This window comes from Anopheles coustani, chromosome 3 (assembly GCF_943734705.1).
Source record: "Anopheles coustani chromosome 3, idAnoCousDA_361_x.2, whole genome shotgun sequence".
Classification (NCBI taxonomy): domain Eukaryota; kingdom Metazoa; phylum Arthropoda; class Insecta; order Diptera; family Culicidae; genus Anopheles; species Anopheles coustani.
This window is the reverse complement of record NC_071288.1, coordinates 36,811,088-36,834,863: the sequence shown is the minus strand read 5'-3', so window position 1 is coordinate 36,834,863 and position 23,776 is coordinate 36,811,088. Positions and strand designations below refer to the sequence as shown.

The window sequence follows — 23,776 nt, the reverse complement described above, 5'->3', positions numbered from 1 at the left end:
CCTCGCAACGTAGGTTCACATAAAGCAAGCGAAATATTCATTCAACTGAAAGCTTTCGCGTATCGGTAACAACGAAACAAATATTAAAGAACCATTTCTTTTGATGCACGCTCCCGGAATCATTTCACCAGATTCCCTTGACGAGCCATTCTTGATTTAGCACAATGTCAGCCAAACGCCGTGCCATTTTACCCTTTACGACTTAAGGGAACGAAACAAAGTGTTCGTGCGGCGGTTCGGAGCGTTGCAAATGGTTCGCATCCTTGCATCGCATTTTAGTGCGCTCCATACACGAACGTCACATACACGAGAGCCGCAGTAACCGGGAATACGTGCACCGGGCCCATCAGGTGCCATCATGTACAATTTTGAACTGTTTGATTGGCTTGCGAATGGATACGAAACTTGGCACCGGTGGGGGGGATTTGCATCGGGCATCTTGGCCGGCTGTGGGCCACTCGAACTCCGGGAATGCAGACACCGGGATGCCAACACCTTTTCGTGGGTGAGTGAGAGTTGGGTGATGGAAATAGTGAAGGATAGCGAGGGTATGGAGGTGGAAATATTCCACACAGCTCAGAAATGAGAAAACTTTGATCTCCGTCTTCGCCATTTTAACAATGCCTTTGTTGGTCTCCAGGGGGCGGTCTAAAACGATCGAGAGCACAACAACGCGCCGGAATGGAGTTCCCGATTCAGTCATTTTGCAATACAAGGAAAACAACACAGAACAAAAAGTGATTCAACAGAAATTCATAGAACTGTACATTGACCTTCAAAGTGTTTTGAACAAAAAGTTTACTTAGGTTATTTTTCAGCTTCCATTACAATCACATTTTATTTATTTGTAAGTGGTCATGACTAAAATTTTTTGTTTTTTGTTGTTGCAAAATTCACATTCACATGATTCACATTTTTCATTCTTTTTAAAGAAACGAAAACTCGATTATTATCCAATTTTTAACTCAGAATTAAAATATTGCCTTAAGGTATAAACACGTTATTTTATATTCCGACTTGTGAAAATAGTTTGGCGCATTAAATGCTTTAGAGCAAATGTTTGTGGAATTTAGCTTCAACTAGAGATTTCCAACTATGTTTACATGAAAATGTAAAGCATTGCACATCTTTCCACTAGTAAAACTAATCTCAACTTCCCAGAAACCCGTTCCACAAAATTGATAAAATGTAGTTAAGCTAATCCGATTAAGGTGTTAATCTTGGCCTGGACTACTGTTGCCCTCTCCTCCCTTTCTTCGGAAAAGCAACCAAAGCTATTCCGATTTTGCGCCACTTCCGGCGCGCAGAGCAATCGTTCGCCTTTGTGCAGGTACGCCAAAACAGTGCCCTTGCCTGCCGCAGCACATTAGCTAAGCTGAAGGGAACTTTCAACATCCGGATTCCGTCGGTGATTTACGAGCGCCCGGAAGGCAACCGCAAAACCCGGAAGACAACAGCCATGCGGAAAAGCGGAACTCGTAGGTGCCGGCGGTGCACCGAAATAAAACGCTGATCAGGCTGAAGTTCGGAAAAACATTCCGGATTCGCCCGTCCGGTGGGAAGGAGTGAGCAGGAGAAGGAGGATCGGTGCTTAAATATAGAATTTTGTCTATGTCCCGCTGTGGTCAGGGAAAACAAAGCCAACGGGAAACTTCCCCACGCCGTGGGGTTTCTAGGAATGGAAAGGGACACTGTTTTTAATCCTTTCTCCAAGAAAATGGTTATTTATTTTACACCCTCGTTCTTCTGACCGACGCCATGCCGTTGCCAACAGCAGCATTTCTGGGGGGAGGGGAAACGAAAAGCTGTGATGTTGAGAATATGCGAATCTGACAGCCGTTCGTGTGGCGCAAACAGGTCCACTTCTGCTGGAGCCACCAACATTCGGTACACGCCATCCCACAGTTGCCCGGGCCGGAGAAATAAGGTTGTTCTTGTAAAGGTGATTTATGAGCCAGGAAGTAGGAAAGAATGTGCTCGCGATCGGATACGTGCACGGAGCGTACATCATATGGCTTCGAAACCGATGGCGTCAATACTCGTTGGGAAGATAAATTCATGTCGTGAACGTTTCACAGTTGGGCGATTGAGCGATTCACGGTCGTCGATTGATGGACTGCGAGCAGCTATGATACATTTGCATGTCACGCTCGAACGGTTTGCTGTAATGTGCAGCTATTAGAGCGTAAGTGACAGCACATGGTAATAAATTTCTATTTATTGAAGCGTTTGTTTTCACACGCAAGTCCAATTTACTTGCGATGATCGTATAGACATTCATTCCGGAGCACTTCGCATATATTTCTCAAAGGCAAAATTTCTTATTTTCTGCTCCAACAATGCGCCGGGGATAAATCAGGAACCTCTCCCCCAACCTAACACTAATTGAGGTCGAAGTGCTATCGGAAACCGATTGGGCGGACAAATAATTACTATATTAGAAATCGCTCAAAATGGAGCACTAATTGAATGGGCAGCAAACGAATCCATCGACCGAATTGGATCTGACCGCCATCGACTAATAAACGGTGGTTAATGAGTCCTCAGCCAGGCCAGCCAAGCGAACCAGTATGGTGATTCCGTTCCCGCTCCATATTGACGACCATTAGTTGTCCTTTATGTGTCAATACCGGCACCACTTTGGTCGCACAAACGGGCCCACGAGGGTCTGGCAAGCAGGCGGCCAACCCCATACATATGCCCGCACCTTGGTGATTAAGGAAATAGGCGCCCGGGCCATAACACGTGCCCGGAAAAACGGGAGCAGCAAAAAGCTACACCGGCAAAGGAAATTCTTCACCCAACAGCGCGCCACAAAACCGATAGCCGATTGACGATCCTGGGCCCATAATCATTACATTCATTTTTATGGCCACCGAAGTCGACCACCATCACTCGAGTCGGGGTGCCGTGTGTTCGCTTCCGATAGAGCCATAAACGGGGCGAACCCGGGGTGAAAGTTCGTGCGACATAATTGAAATACCACAACACACACCGGGGCGGACATAACTGGCGCTTTATGGAATACACACATGTGAGGGTCACGGCCCGAACGATGGATGACATACACGTGTGATGGAAGCTGGAAGGATGCGCCTACCGGGCCATGAAAAAAAAATGGCCATCGAGCTCAGGTGAAAGACAAGGAAAATGAAAATCATTACATCCACATGCGCGCATGGCACAAGCATATCGGCACGAACGTTCGCCCGTGTAATTATGAATTCCTTCAAGCGTTTTGGCTCTTCTACAGGCAAGTCACATTGTTGGGATTATTCGCATGGTTCTGCTAAAACCAGCAACGATAGATAATATAGAAAAATGACACCACAGAGAGAATTTTCCCACAAATTACAACGGAACTCGTTTGCTCGATCTATGGAAAGAATAAAACTTCCAAAAAAGTGCCTCTCGCCGACATTGAACAAGTAGGTACGTAAAGTCCTACTCATGAATAACGTTAATTAAAATTCTCCTCTGCCTATCCACTTCCAGTGAACTATAATCAAAAAGCGGATATTGAATGACTTTCGAAAACTGCATTCAATATTCGCATGCCATATCGTTTAAAACCACGTCCAACGAGTTTTTCTCACAATCGGTCAGCGACATAACGAGGTTCATTAAAAGAAGATGAGACATTCTTTTTTATCGGTCGTACGTTAACAACGGATAAAGATGTAATCACATACACAGGTGATCGTTACAAAACTGCAACACATGCCGAAACAGGTGTCATTGAATAGTAAAAAGTATACTTACTAAAACAAAATGTACCAGATTGGCAAGTTTCGCATGTAAGCGAAACAGTTGCGAAGTCAAACGAACGATGCAAATATCGACAAACAAATGGTTTGCGCGAGATTAAAATACTCTTTCGTTGATGATTATGACGATGATGAAGTTGAAACAGCTTAATAATTGAAAAATAATTACAAAACTACCCCACCACCACGGTGATACCTTTGTGTATCAGTGTGTTTTCCACCGTTTATGGCTCGTGAAGTTTCATTTCCCATGATGTTGCCGATTCAATTCAAGCGAACTTTCGAACCGTAGCAAGGCCGGCAAGGAGGGTGGGAGTGTGTGCAGAAGGACGTCTGTTTCAAACGGCCCAAGCGGAATAAATTACGGTCGGTGAACATGAACCTGTACACGAGCGTTGGTCTATATTTTTCCGGTGAAAACGTGCCTCACAGCTACCCCTGTAGGCTTCCCAGTGGAAAATTCTATTTATTACACTTTGGGACATGATTGCCCGAATGATACATACATTTAAAAAAAACGGACACCAATTGCACAGGAGAGACCGTGGCTTCCTGGAAGCGAGATAGCCGAGTGAGTGCGTGAGAAAGTGAGTGAAAGAATGAAACGGCTTATCTTAATTGACAATAAGTGAACCGCAGCGCTATAACTCATTTTTACTCAATTAAATTTCGCGCACCAATTTTCCATCCAACGGGATGGAATAAATGTCCTTTTGATATCGCCAGCATTGTGCTGGTTTTTCGTTTTTTTTTTATCGTGTATGTAAGCAAAGAGTGGTGACACATGGGCACCTCGGTTACCCACTTGATTTTCGAAAAACCCTACAAAGTTATGTTTACATTACAGCGTACACTATGATTTCATTGCATTGAAACGACAATGCAGTGGAGTTTCAAATTTAATTTTCATCACAGCATATTCCTGAAACAGAAAGTCAGTAAAATGTAAACAAAAATGGAGTATCTCATCAATCGGAGCTTTTGCTAAACATATTCTTTCAGCTCATCCGAGTTGATGATCTTTCGTTTCGTTCAGTGAAGAACAGATGATGATCTATTTGTTAGTTGTCTTTGATTGCTCATCCGTCGCATCCCCTCCTCCCCCCCCCCCCCTTTCCCTCCCCGTTCCTCATGTTACCCTGTAACCCTGTTAGCCGAAAATGAAGATTCATCCTACCGTCAACACAGCCGAAGGGTAAACGAGAAAATCGTGCCTAGGATACTGATTAGCAGATCAAATATTCATCGAAGGTGAACCCTGGCACGCCGGCACACCTTTCGTTCGCGTAAAGGTCACGAGAGTGCGATGATGCCCACGCAGTGGCCCTCTACTTCGTGTGGCTGCCTTTCCTATTGTCCCACGAGCCAAAAACACACACACAACGAAAGCATGGTCGGAAAACAATCACTAGCCAACAAATCGGCAAGCGCAAGGGACACTGCCCGGAGTTTCGAGCTGAACAACTAAATGTCATCTAATCAAACCTGATCAAACTTTCATCAAAAGTAAATCACTCCCCGGATGGTTTGGTCCGAAAATCTGATTACACCTTCGATGGGTTATAATTCAATTTCCGTCCACCCGAGGGTATCGGGCGGAGTTCGTTGTTGCACTCGAAGGGAGCGTTATTATCCGAAAGGCGCAACAAAACTGGCCCGACCAGGCCCAAGACTTCCCCGTGCGGGTTCGGTTGAAGTTCATTGCGGGGCCGGACTTTGAAAAGCGAATTAAATTGATCAACAAATCGGCCAACGGAGCACGCTAATTACTCGCGAAAGTGGGACCGGGAAGATTTGTTTGCATTTGTGTGTGAAAAGTGATTTATGCATGAACAATGTTCTGCGACTAGACTTGATTTGTGGGTTTAAAATATTTACTCACTGACCGATAAAGCACCGGTAATGGACCTGTGTTGATTTAAATGCTGCATCGGTGAGATTAGAAATTAAGTTTTTGTTAGCTTCTTGAGCTTCGCTTCAGTTTCCCATGTTGGTTTGAGCTAGAAACTCATCGATGTATGATGCATTGAACATTTTCGTTACCTTTAGGGCGATTAAAGGTAAGGTGATAACAATAAAACATTTTTTAGAAGATCCTCATCTCACTCTTGCCTTTGAGTAGGAAACGCCTCGCCTTTTACTTTGGCTTTTCCTCCCGCCATAGCTCGTTCGCAAAGGCAAAAGTGACCCAGGGAAAGCGCTTTACGGACATTTCGAGCGAGATTCAAAATGAACATTTGCGAGCAGGAACCGTTTTGCACGGAAAGTGGCCGCAAATTTTCCGCCTGGATGCAGAAACTCATCGTTACAGAACATTTGCGTCCTCACTTATCATCTTAGCGTCATTCGGCCATGGCGTCGAAAGGTCTGGAGGTGTTTGAAAAAAAAAAGAAACCAACCCCAAAGGAAATAAAAACGGGGGAACGAAGGAAAAGGCCGTCAAGACGAAGGGCAGTGCACTTTTTTGCCCGTGGTGGTGAAGGCTTTTCGGGCAAAAGCTCCTTTCCGACCTGGGCCAGTGCCGGTGGCAAAGTGGTGGTTTTCGTAAAGTACTGGGCCACTTTAGTTGAACATTTCAACAACACTCCTCCGCCAGCTCCTGGCAAGCCGGGCTGGTTAACCGGAAGCCACCGTCGCTGCCGACTGGCGTGCAGGAAGCGTAGGCGGGAGTGGGAGCGGAGAAAAGGTGGTCGGCAACCCGAAGACACCCGACAAGGCAGAAGGAGAAGAAATACATAAACCCGTAAAGTACGAGCGGCCCCAAATTGGCCTACGAAATTCTGCGGCGAAGCATCTACGGCGGAACTGCGAATCGCAGGAAAACTTTTCCGGCCGACAACCGGTAGACAGATTTCATTCCATTTGTTCGAGCGGAAAAATTGGGTACCTTCATTTACAACTTTCCATTCCGCCGGGATGCTGGAACGAAAAGGTTACATTGTAGGAAGCAGCTAGCAAATATTGCAATTCAAAAAGAAACACAAGGTGCTTTGCATAAGTTTTGCATTTTTGTGTTTCAATTTATTATGAAAAGCAATACAATTCAAATCGGATTTCAACAAAATAGGTGGATGAACTAATCAGCAAAAGTTGTTAGATATTACTTCGAAAGTAAAATGCCATCAAGCCACTCAGCTTTTTCCTTTGGGAAGTACATTACCATGACACAGTTCCGTACTACTGTTGCTCGACCAAAATACCCTAAGCTTAAGCCTTTATAATATTTGGCTTTCCTGTTTCAACCATTTTATTCACAGTACACAATGGGGAAATGACCGTCATAAGCCGATCAGTAGTAGAACCATTTCAAAATTTTCTCGTAGTAGCCAAGTTAACTGAGACCGATCTAAATATTCCAAGTAAATTCCGAGGAATAATCTATCAATGCCGAAAGAGTGATAAAAATGGCCCCTACAAGCAAATTATTATGGCAATCCATCGCAACAACATATACAACACAGTATATAAATATTCTGTGTTCGGTGGAAAACACACTCTCTCTGGGGGTGCCCATGGCGCAGCGGTAGCGCGAGGAAACACCACACCACAGGTGTGGGATCGAATCTCGAGTCTGGCACCCTCCGGTATTACGAACGGGCTGACCACCGATCTATAATATACCGACTTTCGGTCAAACAAACTCTCTTCGGAGAGAGGCCTTGTCCCACTAGGGGATGTCGTGCCACATTAAAAATAAATATAAATATTCTGGAGTTAGTTATGCAAAGTTTTACTATCCGCATGTTTCTGGATAAGTACTTAAAGTTTATCTTCAAAATCAATCATCAATTATTAGGCAGACGACAATTTAAAGAAAGTTAAGTCTGGCTAGTTGTTTAAATAAAAGAGAAAAAAATCAAGAGTACTGAATTCCGTTTGCGGGATCTTCAGGGACAACACACGCATTAAAATCGTCATAATAGAATAACTTAGAAACTGCTGATTTTTCGGGCGATACACATCCAATGTGGATGGATCAAGTCCATATATCAAAAAGAGTAACTTTCCTGACATTATTACAGACTCTTTTATAGCAACGGGCAAACGATGAATCATTTATTTCAAGTCCATCTTATATCAACCAAGTAGCAAAATTAAAGAAAATTCGCTAAATTTAATTATGGCCACTTTTTTCATACAAGTTTCCCATTGTACAGGGTTTTGTTCACAGAAACAAACAAGTCTGAACATTGCTGGGGTTTTTATTTGGGACCCATTTTGGCAACCCAAAAATGAACCACCGACAGGCCGACCCCAAAAAGGCTTTATCTTGCATAACGCAACTACTAAGTGCATCCACTATGCGAAAAAGTGCACCTGCCAAGGCCCTTTGGTTCCGATTGTGGTCCGGAATTGTAATGCCAAGATGTGGTTGTTTTTATTTTGCTCCCATAGTGTTCCATACCGAAGCATCAGCGCTGAAGCGGTCGAAGCTGAAGGGGGGCAGTGTTCGTACACCTGGTCATTTAAACCGAGAGAGACTAAAAAGATCACTATAAACGAAGGTAACGGGCTGGAATGAGGTCGAGCTAGTAAAAGGAAGCAGTTGATGCCCTTATTTTAACCCCCCGGGTCGTCCGGAGGATGCATATAATTTTTATGCGAGCACACAAAAACCGCCAGTGCTGAGTCAGCACCATCGCTCGAGGTGGTTGGTGGCATAAGGAATGTCACCGGGCGAATCCCAACCGCGAAAGCCACTTCAACGGCAGCAGTGGCCAAGCCGTTGGTGGTTTTCCAGCGCCGTTTTTGTTAGTTTTACCTTCCTTTAACAGTTGCTCTCGAATCAACATACGAATTGTAGCTGACTGTCGCTGTTTAGCGCGAGCTTACGCGGGAATGAGCAACCCAGCCGGCCACTTGCAGAATGATTCAGCGCTGAATCGTTGTTTTTGTTTTCCGTTTTTCCCGTGGCAAGCGATTGTATGCGCCATTTTACAGAGAATCTGTCGCTACGGTGTACCTCCGAGGGGTTTTCCACGGGCCGGGCAGCGTGACAATATTTTGTCGGCAGTAGTTTTCGCTGAAAGGGCACCAGGGATGATTTTAATACTTGGGATAAAAGTACCGTGAAATTCACGCTTCTGCACTATTTCGGGAGCTTGTTTGTTGAGGGGCATTTATTAGCCCGTTTTCCTACCTCGTTGCTTTCCTACGGTGAAGCAACGTTAGCTTAAAACAAGCCCTGGAAAAAGCCAGAGGGATTGAAAAACTGTGCTGTAGAAGGTTACTTAATTTTTTTAAGCCAAAGGCCAAAAAAGTTCATCCAGACAATTGAATACAATTTATTCCAATGTGAAAAATCCTAACCTAGAAAGATGAAATAATTTCAAACGTTTAAAGATACTTTACTTTTTAAGACTTTTATTTCATAGTTCTGCAGATCCTTATTTGTTTGCAAATCATTTAACCATAAACTGTTTTTTTTTAATTTCCGCGTATGATTTTTGGTACACATGGGAAGACATTTCTAACAAATCAGTTACTTCTCTAGCTAGAAACTCAAAGCTTAACTATTTTCGACGTTCTGGAGTCATCAACCGTCCACCAAGTAATTTAAAAGCGCCGCTGTTTGTTTGCTTGACCTATTTGAACGTTCAGCTCCAAAAATTAACAAAATAAAAAAAAGAAAACAAAAAGAAGTTCAACAAACTCCACCATTTCTGTTGCTTCATTCCGTCCTGCAGTGGAGCAGAAGGTTTCGGTTCCACTTTTTCTATTCGTTGCAGGGTTTCGTCTGCTATTTTCTTTCGTTCACTCCTATCTCGATGATAAACGTTATCGTTCGTACGGCGTGTGCGGATCCGCCCGTAGGCATCAGGCCGAGGAAGCAGCTCTCCCGTGCGGAGCCGCTTAAGTCAAGCTTAACGCTTTCTGGGCGCTTTGCCGTGGAACCAGAGTTGGCTCGAGGAGCAAAACAAACTCCATCGACGAACGGAAGCTGTTTTTTCACCGCTTTTCACCACTGTGACGGTTAGAGAAACAAATAAGCCAATGCAAGGTGCAGTTCCAAGCTTTTCTCTGGGATTTTCGGGGTGAATGCCACCGAAGGAAAACGGACGCGGTGGGTTGGGTTGGAGTAGCTCGTTCGGAATCGGATTGTTGATTTTTCACCGAGGCTGACGAGGCGCGATGAGCAGAACGAACTAAGATTAGTCATATCGAGTGAGCTTTGAATGTTGGGAGGATACTTTAGCACAAGTCTCGTTTGGTGTGTGCGAGTTGTTCGGCTATGAAGCGTTTAGTAGAACGAGGCATCGAAACTCGAGCGGCATTCATAAACATTCAAGTAGTGCAACGCTTTGATGAAACAATAAGGTCCAAACAGTTAGTGAAAAGTTTGTTTTGATAGAAGTATTTGATTTGTTCCGTAGTACTACTTTTACCGTAGTACTACCGTAGTAGTAATTTTTAACAACTGCGCTTTGCGGGGGGAGGGGGGGGTTACTTTAACCATTGAAGTGGTTTTCTTTATCTATTCCATCAAGTTTTGGCCGACTTAAATGTGACTTTTGATATTTTATAGTCAAACATCGAAAAGAACAAAGCATTTGTCCAATTTTTCTTTCCACTTTACCCGGCATTGACAAAAAATTGCCTCAACCTTTCAAAAACAAATAACAAACATATACAAAAATGGTTGATTTGAGTAACACACAAACCAAATAATGGTTTTGTTACTGAAAGTAATTTATGGAAACAAACCCACAAACCCACTCGATTTGTTTTGTAAGTTAGATAAATATCATTGATTCATATGAATAAGTAGTAAGCGATAAAAATCTTTTATGGGTTTTAGACAATCCGAAATCAAGGATGAAACTAACTTTCACTTTTGTTAGACTACACAAAGCCCCACAAAACACCATGCTCTGGCTATGGTTTGTGCATAACACGTTTCTGTGACGCATGCACTATGACTATGAGTATTGTGCCTTGATTCACCTTTGGGATTCATGAAACTCTCATTTTAAAATTCATGAATCTCTAAAACGCAAAGAATCATTCAGATTCATAAATCTGAATCTGAATTACACAGCTCCATCTATGACACGTTTAAAAACCAAGCTATTCCCAATGCGTGCTTTTAGTCCAAATGCGTACACGTTTCTTTTTCTGAACCATTTTCAGTGAACAGAGAACTCACCGAAAAAAGAGATAGAGAGAGGAAAGCAAACCACTGTCTGTAATGAAAACAAATGGGATTTAATTTTAAATGAGAGGACAACATAAATTACTTCCCTTTTTTGCCTGCAGGAGCCAGTCTCCGTTCGGTTCGACTAAAACTGGTAGTAAAGAACCGCTGGGAAATCTGCATTCCATCCCGGTTTCGGTTACACTGGTCAGGAACGCGTACCGTGCTACTTACCATTATGTATTGCTTTTTGCTCACCTTTCCAGCGAGGTCCCTAGGAAAAACTATGCTAATCTCTGGGTAACGGCAGTGGGTGAAACCCCAACCACTCGAGCGGAGCAAAACCTACCGAAAAGAGGTTTTTGAACCGGATTTTTCCCCTCTCGATGTAGGTGCCAATGATCGGACGTGGTGTCAGAAATCGGTATCAACCGGTCGGAAACCGGTCAGTAGCCGGCGGTTTGGAGAGGAAAGAGCACATCAAAACGGCAGATACTCCACATCCACACCGTATTTATGAGTACTCTTCCGTTATCCTGCGCAGAAGCACATAGTCCGCTCTAACCACACGTGTGGGCAGACGGCACAGATTGAAACACAGATGGCCACGCACCGAACGCTCGCATTCTGTGCGTTACGCCCGGATCAGATTTCCCAACCCGACTGTAGGTGTTGGTCGAACAGCTCACCCCGAATCGGGGGTCAAACATCTCCCGCACACTCCTGGCAGGAGTGTGGATCCGGTTTTGGTCCATCGAGCTTGCAGCCAGCTCGCAAGGGGTTGTCTTTTCATTCCCGTGAGTTTTCCCACAAATCTTACCACCCGGAAGTGGGCGGGGTCGTCGGTGTTCTTGAGTTCTTGCCGATTTCATAGAACTCCTAGCAAAAGGTAGAGTTTGAATATGGAAACAGAATTGAATCCAGTCAGCCAAGGTAAAGAGAGTGCGAGAAAGAGAACAGGGCGTTGGAAAAACTGAGGATGAAAATTGTGTGAACCACACTGTTTTACGACAACTCTGACCGGGTACAGCCATTTATCTTTCCTACGCCCGGCAAGTTCGCCATTGCGACATACACCAGGACCACAACCTGCTCGGTCTAACAGCGTTTGCCGAACGCTTCCTACCTGCAATACCTGGTCCCGGATGCCGGAAACGCAGAACGAGCAGAAAGAACGGATTTATTTATTGAATATAATGAAGCAAATATAAACTTCCGTCTCCTGCCTCGCAGCCGGCCACCTCCGCTTCCGTTCGGTACGGTCCACTCACTCCACTTCACTCCCGGATCCTGGTTGGGCAAACTCTTTACTTCCTGGAAGAATTGTCCCACTGTGAGATCCTTTCCTCCCCCATGACCCCTCCCATTCCACGAACATCTACAGATGCCTTGCACGGTAGAGTGCCCTGACGGCATTTGATTTCTTACCGCCTTGGCCGAGGGGCAGGTGGAGCGTGTTTGCCTCGCCCTAAATGACGGGAGTTCCGTGACCGTTCTCGGCAACCGAATGTCTACGAAGGTCGTCCAGTCCGCACGCTCGGCTGCAAAACCGAACCGAACGGAACATTTAAATCTGTGAAACGTTTTACGATGATGGGAGTTTTTCTCGGGCAAACATCTTTCTGTCAGTTTCAGCGTCGAACAGCCAGAAGTCCAGAAGTTTTCCATCCTTCCGATGCCAGTGGGGTTCTTTGTAAGGCGCGTTTCATGGTTCCTCTCGCTCTCCCTCCTCCTCCGCCTCGTCCTGTTTGCTCCAAGCTTAAGTGAAATGGATAGGAAGTGTATTTTTCCATTCCCCTTCGGCTGACATGATGTACGGGCGGAAAAATCGGGCCGATCTCGACCGGTCGTCGGTGCTTTCAAGGCCGCCGGCTGTGTGTAACGTTAATTCTGAACCGAGAGGCCCAACTTGAGGGTTCGTTCGAGTTTTCTTTTTTTTTCACTTTCTTAAAACATAGAACCAGCGACGAGCTGCTGCGGAAACGTGCCGAGCCGAACGAGGGCCGAAGGGTTGAGTGCTCGAGAAGCATATCGTTTTCTTTTATGATTCTCCTGTTTGCTTACCATATTTGAATGTGTATGAGCCATCCATATGCACCGACATGAAATGTGAGCCAGAAAACTCCTACATCCCTACATCCCGGCCATGAATAAACGCTGAGGATGGAGAACCAGCTGCCTTCGGTTCGCTTCCGCTCGCTGCCGCCTTGAAAGCGTTCCTCCGTTCACCTTTTCTTAGAGAGTACACAAAACGCAGAGGAGGAGCAGGGGAAGCACTCAGTGCAGCAGCACAAGGACTATCATATTCAGAAACGGAATATATCATGAGCAGGGTTTTGATTTGAAGTTTTATTGATTGTAATTTGTGCTGTGAGTGTTATTTAACCGGGTCGGTTCGATGCCGCTATGCGACACGGAATTGTGTCGGCACAGCAAATCTGAAATGCATATTTTACATGTACGTTCCACACTCTGTTCAAGCAGCTGTTCTATTTTATGGGAGCACCAGTTCGTTGTTTTCTCTAATTGCAATCCCAACCGACCAAGGATAAAGTTTGTATTTTATTAAATGGAATTGGTTGCCTTGGATGGAAAAGTGTCGTGCACTTATGCACATTTCATTTGTTTCATTTTGTTTCTGCTATATTTTACTATGTTATTTTATAGTTTAGCTTAGACAAATTTTCAAAGCAAAAAATATTATAGCCCTTTCTCGTTCCAGATGAAACATTATGCGTTGATGCGAAAGCTTATGTAGGTTGTAGCAGTACAGTTAAAATTTAAAACTCAACCCGACCAGAGCACTCTCACGCAAAGGGTCTAATAACAACTCAACCCTCTAATGCAATGTTATGATACGGTTTGTTTCGCTGTATATCAGATGCCGGGCGAGTTTCTTCTTCGATTGACCTACATTTTGCGTTGATAAGACAACCGAACGGCACAAATCGAGTCCCTCGGTTGGTGGAGTTTTGAAAGAAAATTCCATAAAGTCCTTATCTCCATCAGGGCTGGAAAATGTGGGACGCGGAAAATGTTTAGTCTGTTCCCCGTGCGCCACCAATCATTCGTCTTCTCGACCGTGACGGGGTTCTCATGACTGCATGAGACCGATGGGCCCGATGGTTTGACTTTAAACACATTCCATGCGGGAAAAGTGGATGCAGTGAAAAGTCTCATGGACGCCGCAAGAAAAAATGACTCCAGCCACCAACAACACTTCAGCCGTTGCTGGCGAAAAAAGGTCGGGCAAATTGTGTGCCCTTTTCTGGTTTTATTTGTGATCGTTCTTTTGCTTTACGCCACTAGAAAGGCCTTTGGTTTGGGAAGATCTTCATCAGTACGGTGGACACCCTGGGCGAGACGTTGCACTCTGGGAATGATGGGAGCGGAGCCGGAAAAACTGATAAACGAGCGCTGATTAAATAATCAATAGCTTTCCATCTCTATTTGTCGTAGTTTTGCGTCGCGGTGGGAACTTACTTCATTTCCCCGGAGGAAAACATCATGGGCGGAATGTTTTTGCGCCACCCAGATCTTTATCGACTTTAGTCGTAAACCGTTACTTCGGTTCCACGTTCTTTTAATTCCGTAAGACAGAAGTAACTGTTGCAAAGAGTAGGAAAAAGTATTTTCAAACCTTACCCTGAACGCAGACTAAAAAGTGTCGTAAAAACCAAGGTCTAATTTGAGTACTAGGGATGAGCAAAATAAAGGAAACAAAAACCCTTAACAACCTCAACATGCACGCAAATGTGCTTTTGCAATTTTTTTTTCTTCTGTTGCGTGATTTTAGCCGAATGAAAATCACTTCTCGTGTACGCCTCGTGTTTTCCGGCGATTTTATTTGCCTTCGCCCATGTAAACCTCCCAAGGTCAGCCCGTGCTTCTATCCGGTAGCGCTGTCCCGGTCAGGGATTTAATCGTCCTTTGCGCAAACATTGCCAACAGACCGTGTAACAGCCTCACACCAACCAGCCAGCTCTGGCGGGTCGGGTCGGCCAATGTGGCTGGTCAAGCGAAAATGCTAGCCCCAGATTTCCTTCGAGAGTTGTTTCGGCCCTTTCGGGTTGTTTCTTTTTTGTGTGTCTCCCACACGGCACACACATTTGGGAAGAAAATGTGGTTTTATTCGTTTCGCTCGTTTTTTTTGTCTCCAGTATGCTTTTCCAAACCCCAACCCATCGTGCTGTGCCCTTTATTGCCCTTACTCATAGTTGACCCGGCTCCGCTCGGTAAGGTCACCGCCACCGTCGACGTAATAAGCCGTACAGCATTGTGAGGGGGCGAAATTAATTCAATCAAATATTAAACGGAGTAGCTGTTTAAATTAATTGGATCTGTCAATTCTTATCAGCGTGCACAGTGAGTCCAAACCGTCGCAAAACGATGCCGGGCGCGGCGTCTTCCAAGGCGGGTGGAAAATAAAATGATGGCAAACGTCGGAAAGTCGTGCCACCGGGGAAGGAAAACTCAACAACGGACGGTTGGACTGAACACAAGACGTTTGGACGACCGCAAGCACACACCATGTCGAGCCTCTTGGCAGTGCTTATAAATATTCAATGCACCCGTGTCAGCACCGTAGCGAGACGAGAACCGGAGCAAATGGCCGGGTGGCGTTGCTTGGGGACAACTTTCGAGATAATTGTCGCTCATGAGCGGCGTCGTCAACTTTTCAACGCTCGCTACTTCGGACATTAAGCATTATGCGACAGCCACCAATCGTTCCCGATGGCACCATTCGCGTTGCGTCGTATGTGTATGTATTTTGTAAACTGATGACGGAAAACCATTCAGACTCCGAGTTTTAAATAATCTCACATGCTCGGAACGCCGCGGGAATCATGAATCTTCACGAATACACCAGTGTGTACAATTTTTAATTAAATCGTTAACCGTGGAATACACTGTTTTTGGGGTCAATTCGTCCGTGTTAACCTGTACTTTGTCCACGTGAAGCTCTTGTGTGGTGGTTTTATTTTGAAGCTCATTCGTAATGATTGGCGCCTTCACTAGCAACTTTGGCGTCACGTAATTACGCTGGTAACGCCTCGGTGATAACGCCTCGGTTGCTCTTTTCACGGATGAATTATAGTTATTTGTAAACAAACTAAAACTGCCAAACAACAGCATCACGTGGGCAAGAAACAGGTTCACAAGAACAATTTGACCCTGAAAACAGTGTATAGTGGCTCGAAGTAGAATATTTGGATTCACGGTGAGAATTTTCGGTATTCCGATTATTGCTGAATCAAGAAGAATATGATAGTAGATGTGAATTTTTAGTCAAAAGACAAAGACAATACTGATATCAATCGGGATACCAACAGAACTTCTCAAACCACTGTTAGAAGACTCAAAGCTATAATCGGGACACACGGTATATTCCGAAATTGTCTTTCAGAAAACATCAAATAAAGGTTCTAATTTATTGGTATAATTGTACTAAAACATTCCGATTACAGTTACAATTAGTCACTTTGTGAACGAGCTCAACATAAACTTTAAAAAACCAATTTTGTATAGATTACTCACTTGTATACCTGGTGGATTTCAAGATAACTCAAATAAATTGATTAAACTAATAAATATAAGATTCTAACAAACAACCTTCGAAATCGTTTACTTAAATTTTGAGTCTGGTGGCACCCTGTATAACCCAGCTGCCCTTATCAAGATTAGTCACAAGGTCAAAAATGTGCATATATTTCTCCATAACGATAAAGAGATTCAATTACTTGAGTGTTGAGAGCACTTTGAGTTGTAGGTTTTAATCGAAATATTCTATGTTGTTTGTTTAATGTTCTTAAGAGTACTTGACAGCAAACTATTGTGAATAATAAAATCAATAGATCAGATTTAAGCTTCGGAGCTTCGCGTGAACACTTCACAAGGTATCAGTGTCATTGATATCGTCAACAAGTTTGCGAACCGCTTTAAGTTCTTTTTATTTGTATTAGATTTTGACAAGTCGTGTCGAGAGATCTACCGAAAGCCCTGAATAACTTTATTCTATGACGTGAATATTGACCTAAATATTGCATACTAGATGTATTTCAATCATTTCCATGTACTGTGAGACAATGTGTTTGATTAAATCCGTAGTATGATTTATTTATTAAATCCATACGCGAGTAGAACAAGATTCATAGAATGAGTTCAGGCACACACCTAATAATAAACGAGCTAGACGAATTAAAACCACCCGAACAAGTCGTCCTCAATCAAAGGACGCGTCTTTCATGGCTTGGGTGAGCCGGGGTGCTCGTTATCATCCATTTCATCGAACACATACCCTAGAACGAGCTGCAGTAAACCCAAACGCACCCAGATCGAAAGATAAACTTCATTAATCAAAGCGCGCCAAAGTAAGTGCGCCATTGGGTTCGCTTTCAGCGAAAAAGTAGAGCGACCACGAACCGGCGGGGAATCACCGTGGCGGAAAGAGCTGGGGAAGTATTTTTCCCTTCGCCTGCGAGGGCATTAAGCCATCCCGCCAATCGGACGCAAGCAGCCCTGATTTCATCGAATTTGTCGCACTTCGCGGGGCACGGGAGATCGCCGGCAAATAAATTATTTAATCTTCATTCATCTCCAAAATGAATGCCGTTAGATTAGGGAAATTAGTTTGTTTTATTTTCGCTCCTGCGCGCATCAAACCCCACGCCTCCCATCTCCCTCCCTCCTTGGCGCCGTTGGTCTATCGAAGAAAATCATTCCCCACCGGCTTATGTTTATGGGAAAATAATATCCCAGCCCCCGCGCGCACCCCGTCGTTTCCGTCACTAAATAATGGCACATTTTCTATTTACAGTACTTTCAATCTTCATCCGTCGGTGGTTGGAAAGTCACTTTCGGTGGTAGTGGTAGGAAAATTAGACATCCGCTTCACGCCCCAAATTCTGCGATGATTTCCCTTTTCGCGTCGTTATCGTCGGCTGGGTGGCTTTGGGAAGTATTTTGCTAACCAATAAACCAGCCACCTCCCTCGATCGTACGCGTCCCGCTGATAGACAAACTTGCCGAAACAGTGACTAGCTAATGCAGCATTATCCCTTTTTCGGAAACTCATAATACATTCTCGGCCGGGGAAGCTTCCATCGAAGCTCAATGATTAATCTTTTTCGAAAGTGTCCCGCTGGTCCCTGGTGTGACTTCCATTTTCACAAAGAGAGCGTAAAACATTGAAGAAAGAGTTCGGAACTCCTGAATGAACGCCTTTGTGATGTTTAGGGAGCCCAGTTGTTTATTTTTGCTGTGGTACACACAATTAACTACAAAATGTCTGACCTTTCTTATCAATCGCTTCATTGGACAGTATCAAAATATGGTGGAAACACATTTCCCGGGAAAAATATTCTGCCGAAAGACGAAACAACTGGACAGCAAGGGCACAAGGAGAGCCTGGGGTTGTCAAAGAAACAATATTTACCACATTTGGGTCTGGAAAAATGTACTGCCATCCCTACCCGAGCCCCAGTTCAATCGCCCGGTCCGTTGTTGGGTTGATTGATTTTTAATTAGATTAATGATGCCGCCATTCTGCGTGGTGACGCCCGCGGTGAAGAGATTATTTTCGATCAAGTGATTTCAATCACGGGATTTGAGGCCGCCCGGCCGTGTCACACCCGTCACGCTCTGTCACGATGGCGTGGATTTTCGGTGGCGTAGAAAAGGACGCCCAGCAGACGCGACCCGCGCGCAACGGTAGAAGCGAAGGGAAAAGCTTTGAATTTGCTAATGAGCCACCGGAGTCAAGGCCGGTGTGTCAAATCGAGCAAACGGATGAGCAACAGCCGGAAAGTTTTGATCGCCACGGCAACTATGGGACACTAATTAGCTTAAATTGAAATACGCACCTAGCCTTTGTGCGTGCGGCATCGGAATGATTATTCTAATTATGAGTCGGTGGAAAAAATGGAATACTCGTCGAAAATGGTGTGGTTGGCGTGCCGCGTACGGGCAAGTGCGCCAATTGGAACGGGTATAAAATATCATTTGCTGATTCATTTGAATTTGCGAGTTTCGAATGAAAATTATTTCCCACATGAATATTCTAACGTAAACTCGTTTTTCAAAGGAATGGTAAAATCATTTCCCAGAATCACTGCTCGATTCTTATTAATTTCTCGAGCGGCTTATGTCATTCGACACTGTGTTCGTAAAACCACTAAAACCTCATCAAACTCAAAAGCCAGGCTAATTTTTATAAACCAACGAAATAATTAGTATCTATCACCGTAATTGGAAAACTTTTTTATTTGTTCATGATGTTGGCTAACCAAAATACCTGCCATCACATTTTTCATACCTAAGGTAGAATTTACCCATACAAAGCTACACACTAAATGTAACCGTTACATCCCGCTTCGCGTGAGTTCACGCAAATGTAGGTTCATGATGCTTCCAGGCGGTTTTTCGCCAAAACAGAGCTAATGCACGCCAATTACGGTAACCCTTTAACGGTAAACCTATTTCCTGCCAAAAGGATAAGCGAGTGGGTTTTTTTTTCTCGTGAGCCAGCTGTTATTTACATTTCAATCATAGTTTCGAAATTATTCAATAACACCAATCCTGCCGGAAAGCATTAAACGCGAATGACGGCTCGCTTTCAAATTGGCGAGCATACGGTGGCGACCGAAATGAATTCGATAGGCCCGGGCTGATGAAATGCATTTCGCAGTTAAGTGCATTTTAATTAACGCAGCGCCGCTCCGAGTGCTACCACCAATTGGATGCGAAATAAATCGAAAATGATCCGACATGGAAATCCTTGGCCGAGAAGCTGCTGGCGGAAGCTCGTGGCATGTAACACAGCAGTAAAAAAAAACCCCAAATCCCGAACAAACCATTCGCCCCGGGCAAACAACATTCGAAAACATGGCTGGCAATTCCGCTGTACCGGAAATTGAATTACAACAGTTTTCACCACGCCATCAACCGGTGCGATCGATCAAATGTTTTACGCTCTCAAGTGCGCGAGCGCTCTCGTTTGGCTAAATTAATTTTGCCCCAAAATTTTATCCCCTATGCGCGCGCCCAGGAAAGACGGGGAGGTGCGGTGTAATGGAATCCGGACCGCGTTAAAGTACGCACACCGATATGGATTACGAGGTACCGGCTTGTGAGAGGGGTGCCTCGGTGTAAAAAATAGGGCTGGGGTAAGTGATTGCATTTTACAGCTTCACCCAAACCCGATGCCGATGCATTTGGCGCCCAGCCAAGGCTGCCAAAGGCGGACGTTGGCTCTGGGTTGGCACATTTTTGCACGGCCAACATAAATCAACAAATTACGCATCGTTCCGCCTGCTTTCAACCTTTTCATCCATGGAGTTCGCGGGAAAACGTTAAAAACCTAATTTAATTTGCTCTCGAGAACGCTTCGAAAATGCCTCGGTAAAGCTTGTAGGCAGTCTTCAAATGCAGATGTGAGTGTGGAATCTCCTTTCGAGTAGAGCTCGAGATAAATCGAACGATTTATTGACCCAATTCGTAGGACGCTGTGTTCATTTATTGGAATTGCTGGAATGCATGAATAATTAACAAACGGTTTCATTTGGAATATGCGACGAACAGTTTTTGGGGATCATTTTTATTCTGAATGTTTGGTTTGATCAATACTCGGTAGATGTAAATTGAGGAGAACTTATTTCTGTCCTTTAATTACATATGAATAAGTTTACTATGAATGCTTGAGTAGAATATTACTTGAGTTTGGCTTCTTATATGTAAATCTGAACTACTGTAATCATGCTCATAACCTTGCCCTCATGTTAGAAAATGTTTAATTTTGTTTGTAATAAATGGATCAAAACAATACTGTACCGCATAAAATCCAAATTATTGAAGTATAAATATACTGAAAATTTTTCTGTTAATACTTACGATTTTCTAATTGTAAAACTCGTATTTTAAGTGGAACAAAGCATCAAAATATGTATCAATCAAAATAACTTTTTTTGTAATAAATTCCTTGAAAGAACCTACTCTAACCGTTTGATGTGAATTTGGGTCTAAAATACAGTTATCCAAAAATGCACAAACATGCCATAAAAGCTCAGAAAATACTAACAATATTTTGTGGCCTTTTCTTTTTCCACCCGTCCGACAGTTCGCGGAGCGCAACGAGACACAGTGCCGAAGCAGCAGCAAACCACATCAACAAAAGATAGCAGCACACCAGGACAGCTCGTGCCCGTCAGCAGTAGCGGCGGTTACAGAAATAGCACCAGCACCAGCGCTGTCAGCAGTAGTACCAGCATAAGCATAAGCACCCCCAGCAGTAGCAGCAGCAGTAGCATCGCAAGTGGTTCCACACCGGGAAGCGGCCGGTTCCTGCCGGCAGAGACGACGGCACCACCGACGGAGCAGGCCCGCGTTGGGCCGTACTTCGATGTGGCCGCCTCCAAGAACGTCACGGCGCTGCTGGGCAAAACCGCCTATCTGAACTGCCGGGTTAAGAATCTGGGCAACAAAACGGTGAGTACGAGACGCGATCCCGCACCGCGCACATTCCGGTATGATTGGCCACCCCGGGACCACCGGACTGGTTGCGGAAGGGATGCGGATTTGGTCCGGACGTCCGCACAGTCGCCGAGGCGTTCCCTTTGTGTTACGAGCTCGCGAAAGATTTACGAAGTGCAGCGTAAAATTCTTCAAACACCAAAACGATGAAAGTCAACTTCCAACCACCCGGAACCGAGTTGATGCTTCTCGTACGGGCAAGGTTTACTGTTCTCCCTGCCTAAGCTTGCCTTTCTTTTCCACCACCGAAGCATGGCGTAACGAAGATGAACAAAAATTAAATTTGAACGTTCTTTTCTGTAGCGTAGGTAGCAAGCATCGTCAGCAAGAAAAAAGTATAACAAAACAACGATCCTGTTGCTCATTTCTTCAAACAGAAAAAAAAGACGAGAGGAACATCAAATGTTGTGTTCGACTTGAATCACGAAGCTGCCGTTCGGTTTGGTTTACTTTCATGTTCGCGGTGCTTCACTGAAAGGCTTTGCGCTTGACGCAACCCGGATGTAATTGCATTCGACGGCAGACAAAAGCAAGACTCACTACAAAAACAGGGGAATGCATCTTCTGCATGTTGTATGCAGTTAGGATGCACGTTCGAGAAGATATTCTGATTGCAGGCTCAAGTTTTCGAACAACTCTGCAGTGCAAATGTAGCACAAATTTCTTTGATGAGATTTTCATTTATAAGAATTTGTTTGAATACGATGCTTTAAGGTATTTGAAACCACCTAGACGACCTTATGCCCTCCTTTTCATTATGCATAAATTCAGTATCTAAGATTTTAACGCCTTCGACTAATACCAAGATCGAATTGAATAATCTTTTATCTAATTGATTCACTGCAGTTGACGCTTTTGGCCCATTTTGAAGCTTTGGGGATTTCAACCACCAGCACCATCAAGATTCCCATTGGCAATGGAGCCTTCGGGTAAAGCTCCATTCGGTTATCGGGTTGGTTGCGTTAATCGTTGCTTGGATGCGATGCTGTTCTACAGTCCAAAACCGTCGAAATGGGAAACCACAATTGAGCTCGAACCACCGAACGGACGCGCGATGCGCCGAACAGCCATTTCAAGCCATTGAAATTCACAGCTCGTTCCAGTTTGCGTCCGATGTTAAATTCATATTCTCGGTTGGGCCGGTGTCTGAATGGAACACCCAATCTAGCCCACCCTTACGCCGGCTTCAGCCAATCTCGCAGGCCGATGGTAGGTACAACGGTTCAGCAGCCACGCTGTGTTTGATGGCCGGAAACGGTGCGAAAAAAGAAGAAGAAAACACGTCAGTAGCCGCGTACCAAGGAGGAGCCTTAACACGTGCAAGTAACGCACTGGCAAACGATAGTCGGCGTTCGAACGGAAGACAACTGCCAATCGGTTCGATTTGCGTTCGAACATTTCGTTCGCGACCGATCCTTGGCCGCAACGGGGCGGCTAATGCCGCTGGTGGCCGGAAAAGTGCGCGGAACAAAAACCCCCACTCGTTGTTCAATGTTCGTTGCGCTTTCACCACGACAATGGTCCGCAGTTGTACCCTGAACGGGTTGTACTCTCCGCAATGAACCATTCGATTGGCAGGATGGAAAAAAAGGAACCATGAACGAACGCAACGCATAGGTTTTGGTCATCGTGGTTTTCTAACGGAGAGCTGTAGAGAACAAAAAACAAACAAACAAACAAAAACTTGGTCCGTTGTCGAACGCAAACTTTACGGACGGATATGGAAAAAGCGGCCTGACTGACTGCATCGTGCGTGAAAAATCTTTCCGGATCGTTTTTATCTGTTCGCGTCCGATGCGTCTGATCGCAAACGGCTTCGATCGGGGACATCATAGCGCTTTTATGCAACATACAGTGAGCAAATGGATAAGAAAAACGGCCGCAACCGTTGTATTTTCACTGCAGCAAAACGCGGACGGTACCAGTTGTGCCTTCAACGTTGACGGCCAACACTCGGGAAGAAACAGCGGAATAAAAAAATGCATAAAAAAAACTTCACAAATCGAAAGGCTAGCCAAACATTTCACGAGCCGAGTTGTGTATCGCATTGCTTGTTAAGTGATTTTCAAAAGCATTTAATTTTTTGTTCTTTGACTTTGCATACTTGGTTCAAGACAAGCGTCAAACCTAATTACCATTCCTCGATCAGTTTTCAAAACGGATTTATATGGAAACTCTTTGACTCATTTGACTCATCAAGTTATTAGTCATTGAAAGAATTAGAGTTCCAACGTCACATAAAATATTATTCTGACTTTTGTTGAATGAAATTGACATCATATTTCTATATGAAATATCTTGCATGATTCTGTGATGTGGATACAGAATAAGTACAAATTTAAATTCG

The 23,776-nt window shown here is 44.4% G+C and overlaps 1 protein-coding gene across 1 annotated transcript in view; it reads left to right on the top strand.

The window, feature by feature from the left end:
• Positions 1-23,776, top strand: part of LOC131260551 (uncharacterized) — a 77,949-nt gene that overhangs the window by 23,487 nt on the left and 30,686 nt on the right. The window contains exon 2 of the mRNA XM_058262304.1: positions 21,017-21,384. Coding sequence (XP_058118287.1) covers positions 21,017-21,384 — 368 coding nt within the window. The remainder of the gene's footprint in view (positions 1-21,016; positions 21,385-23,776) is intronic.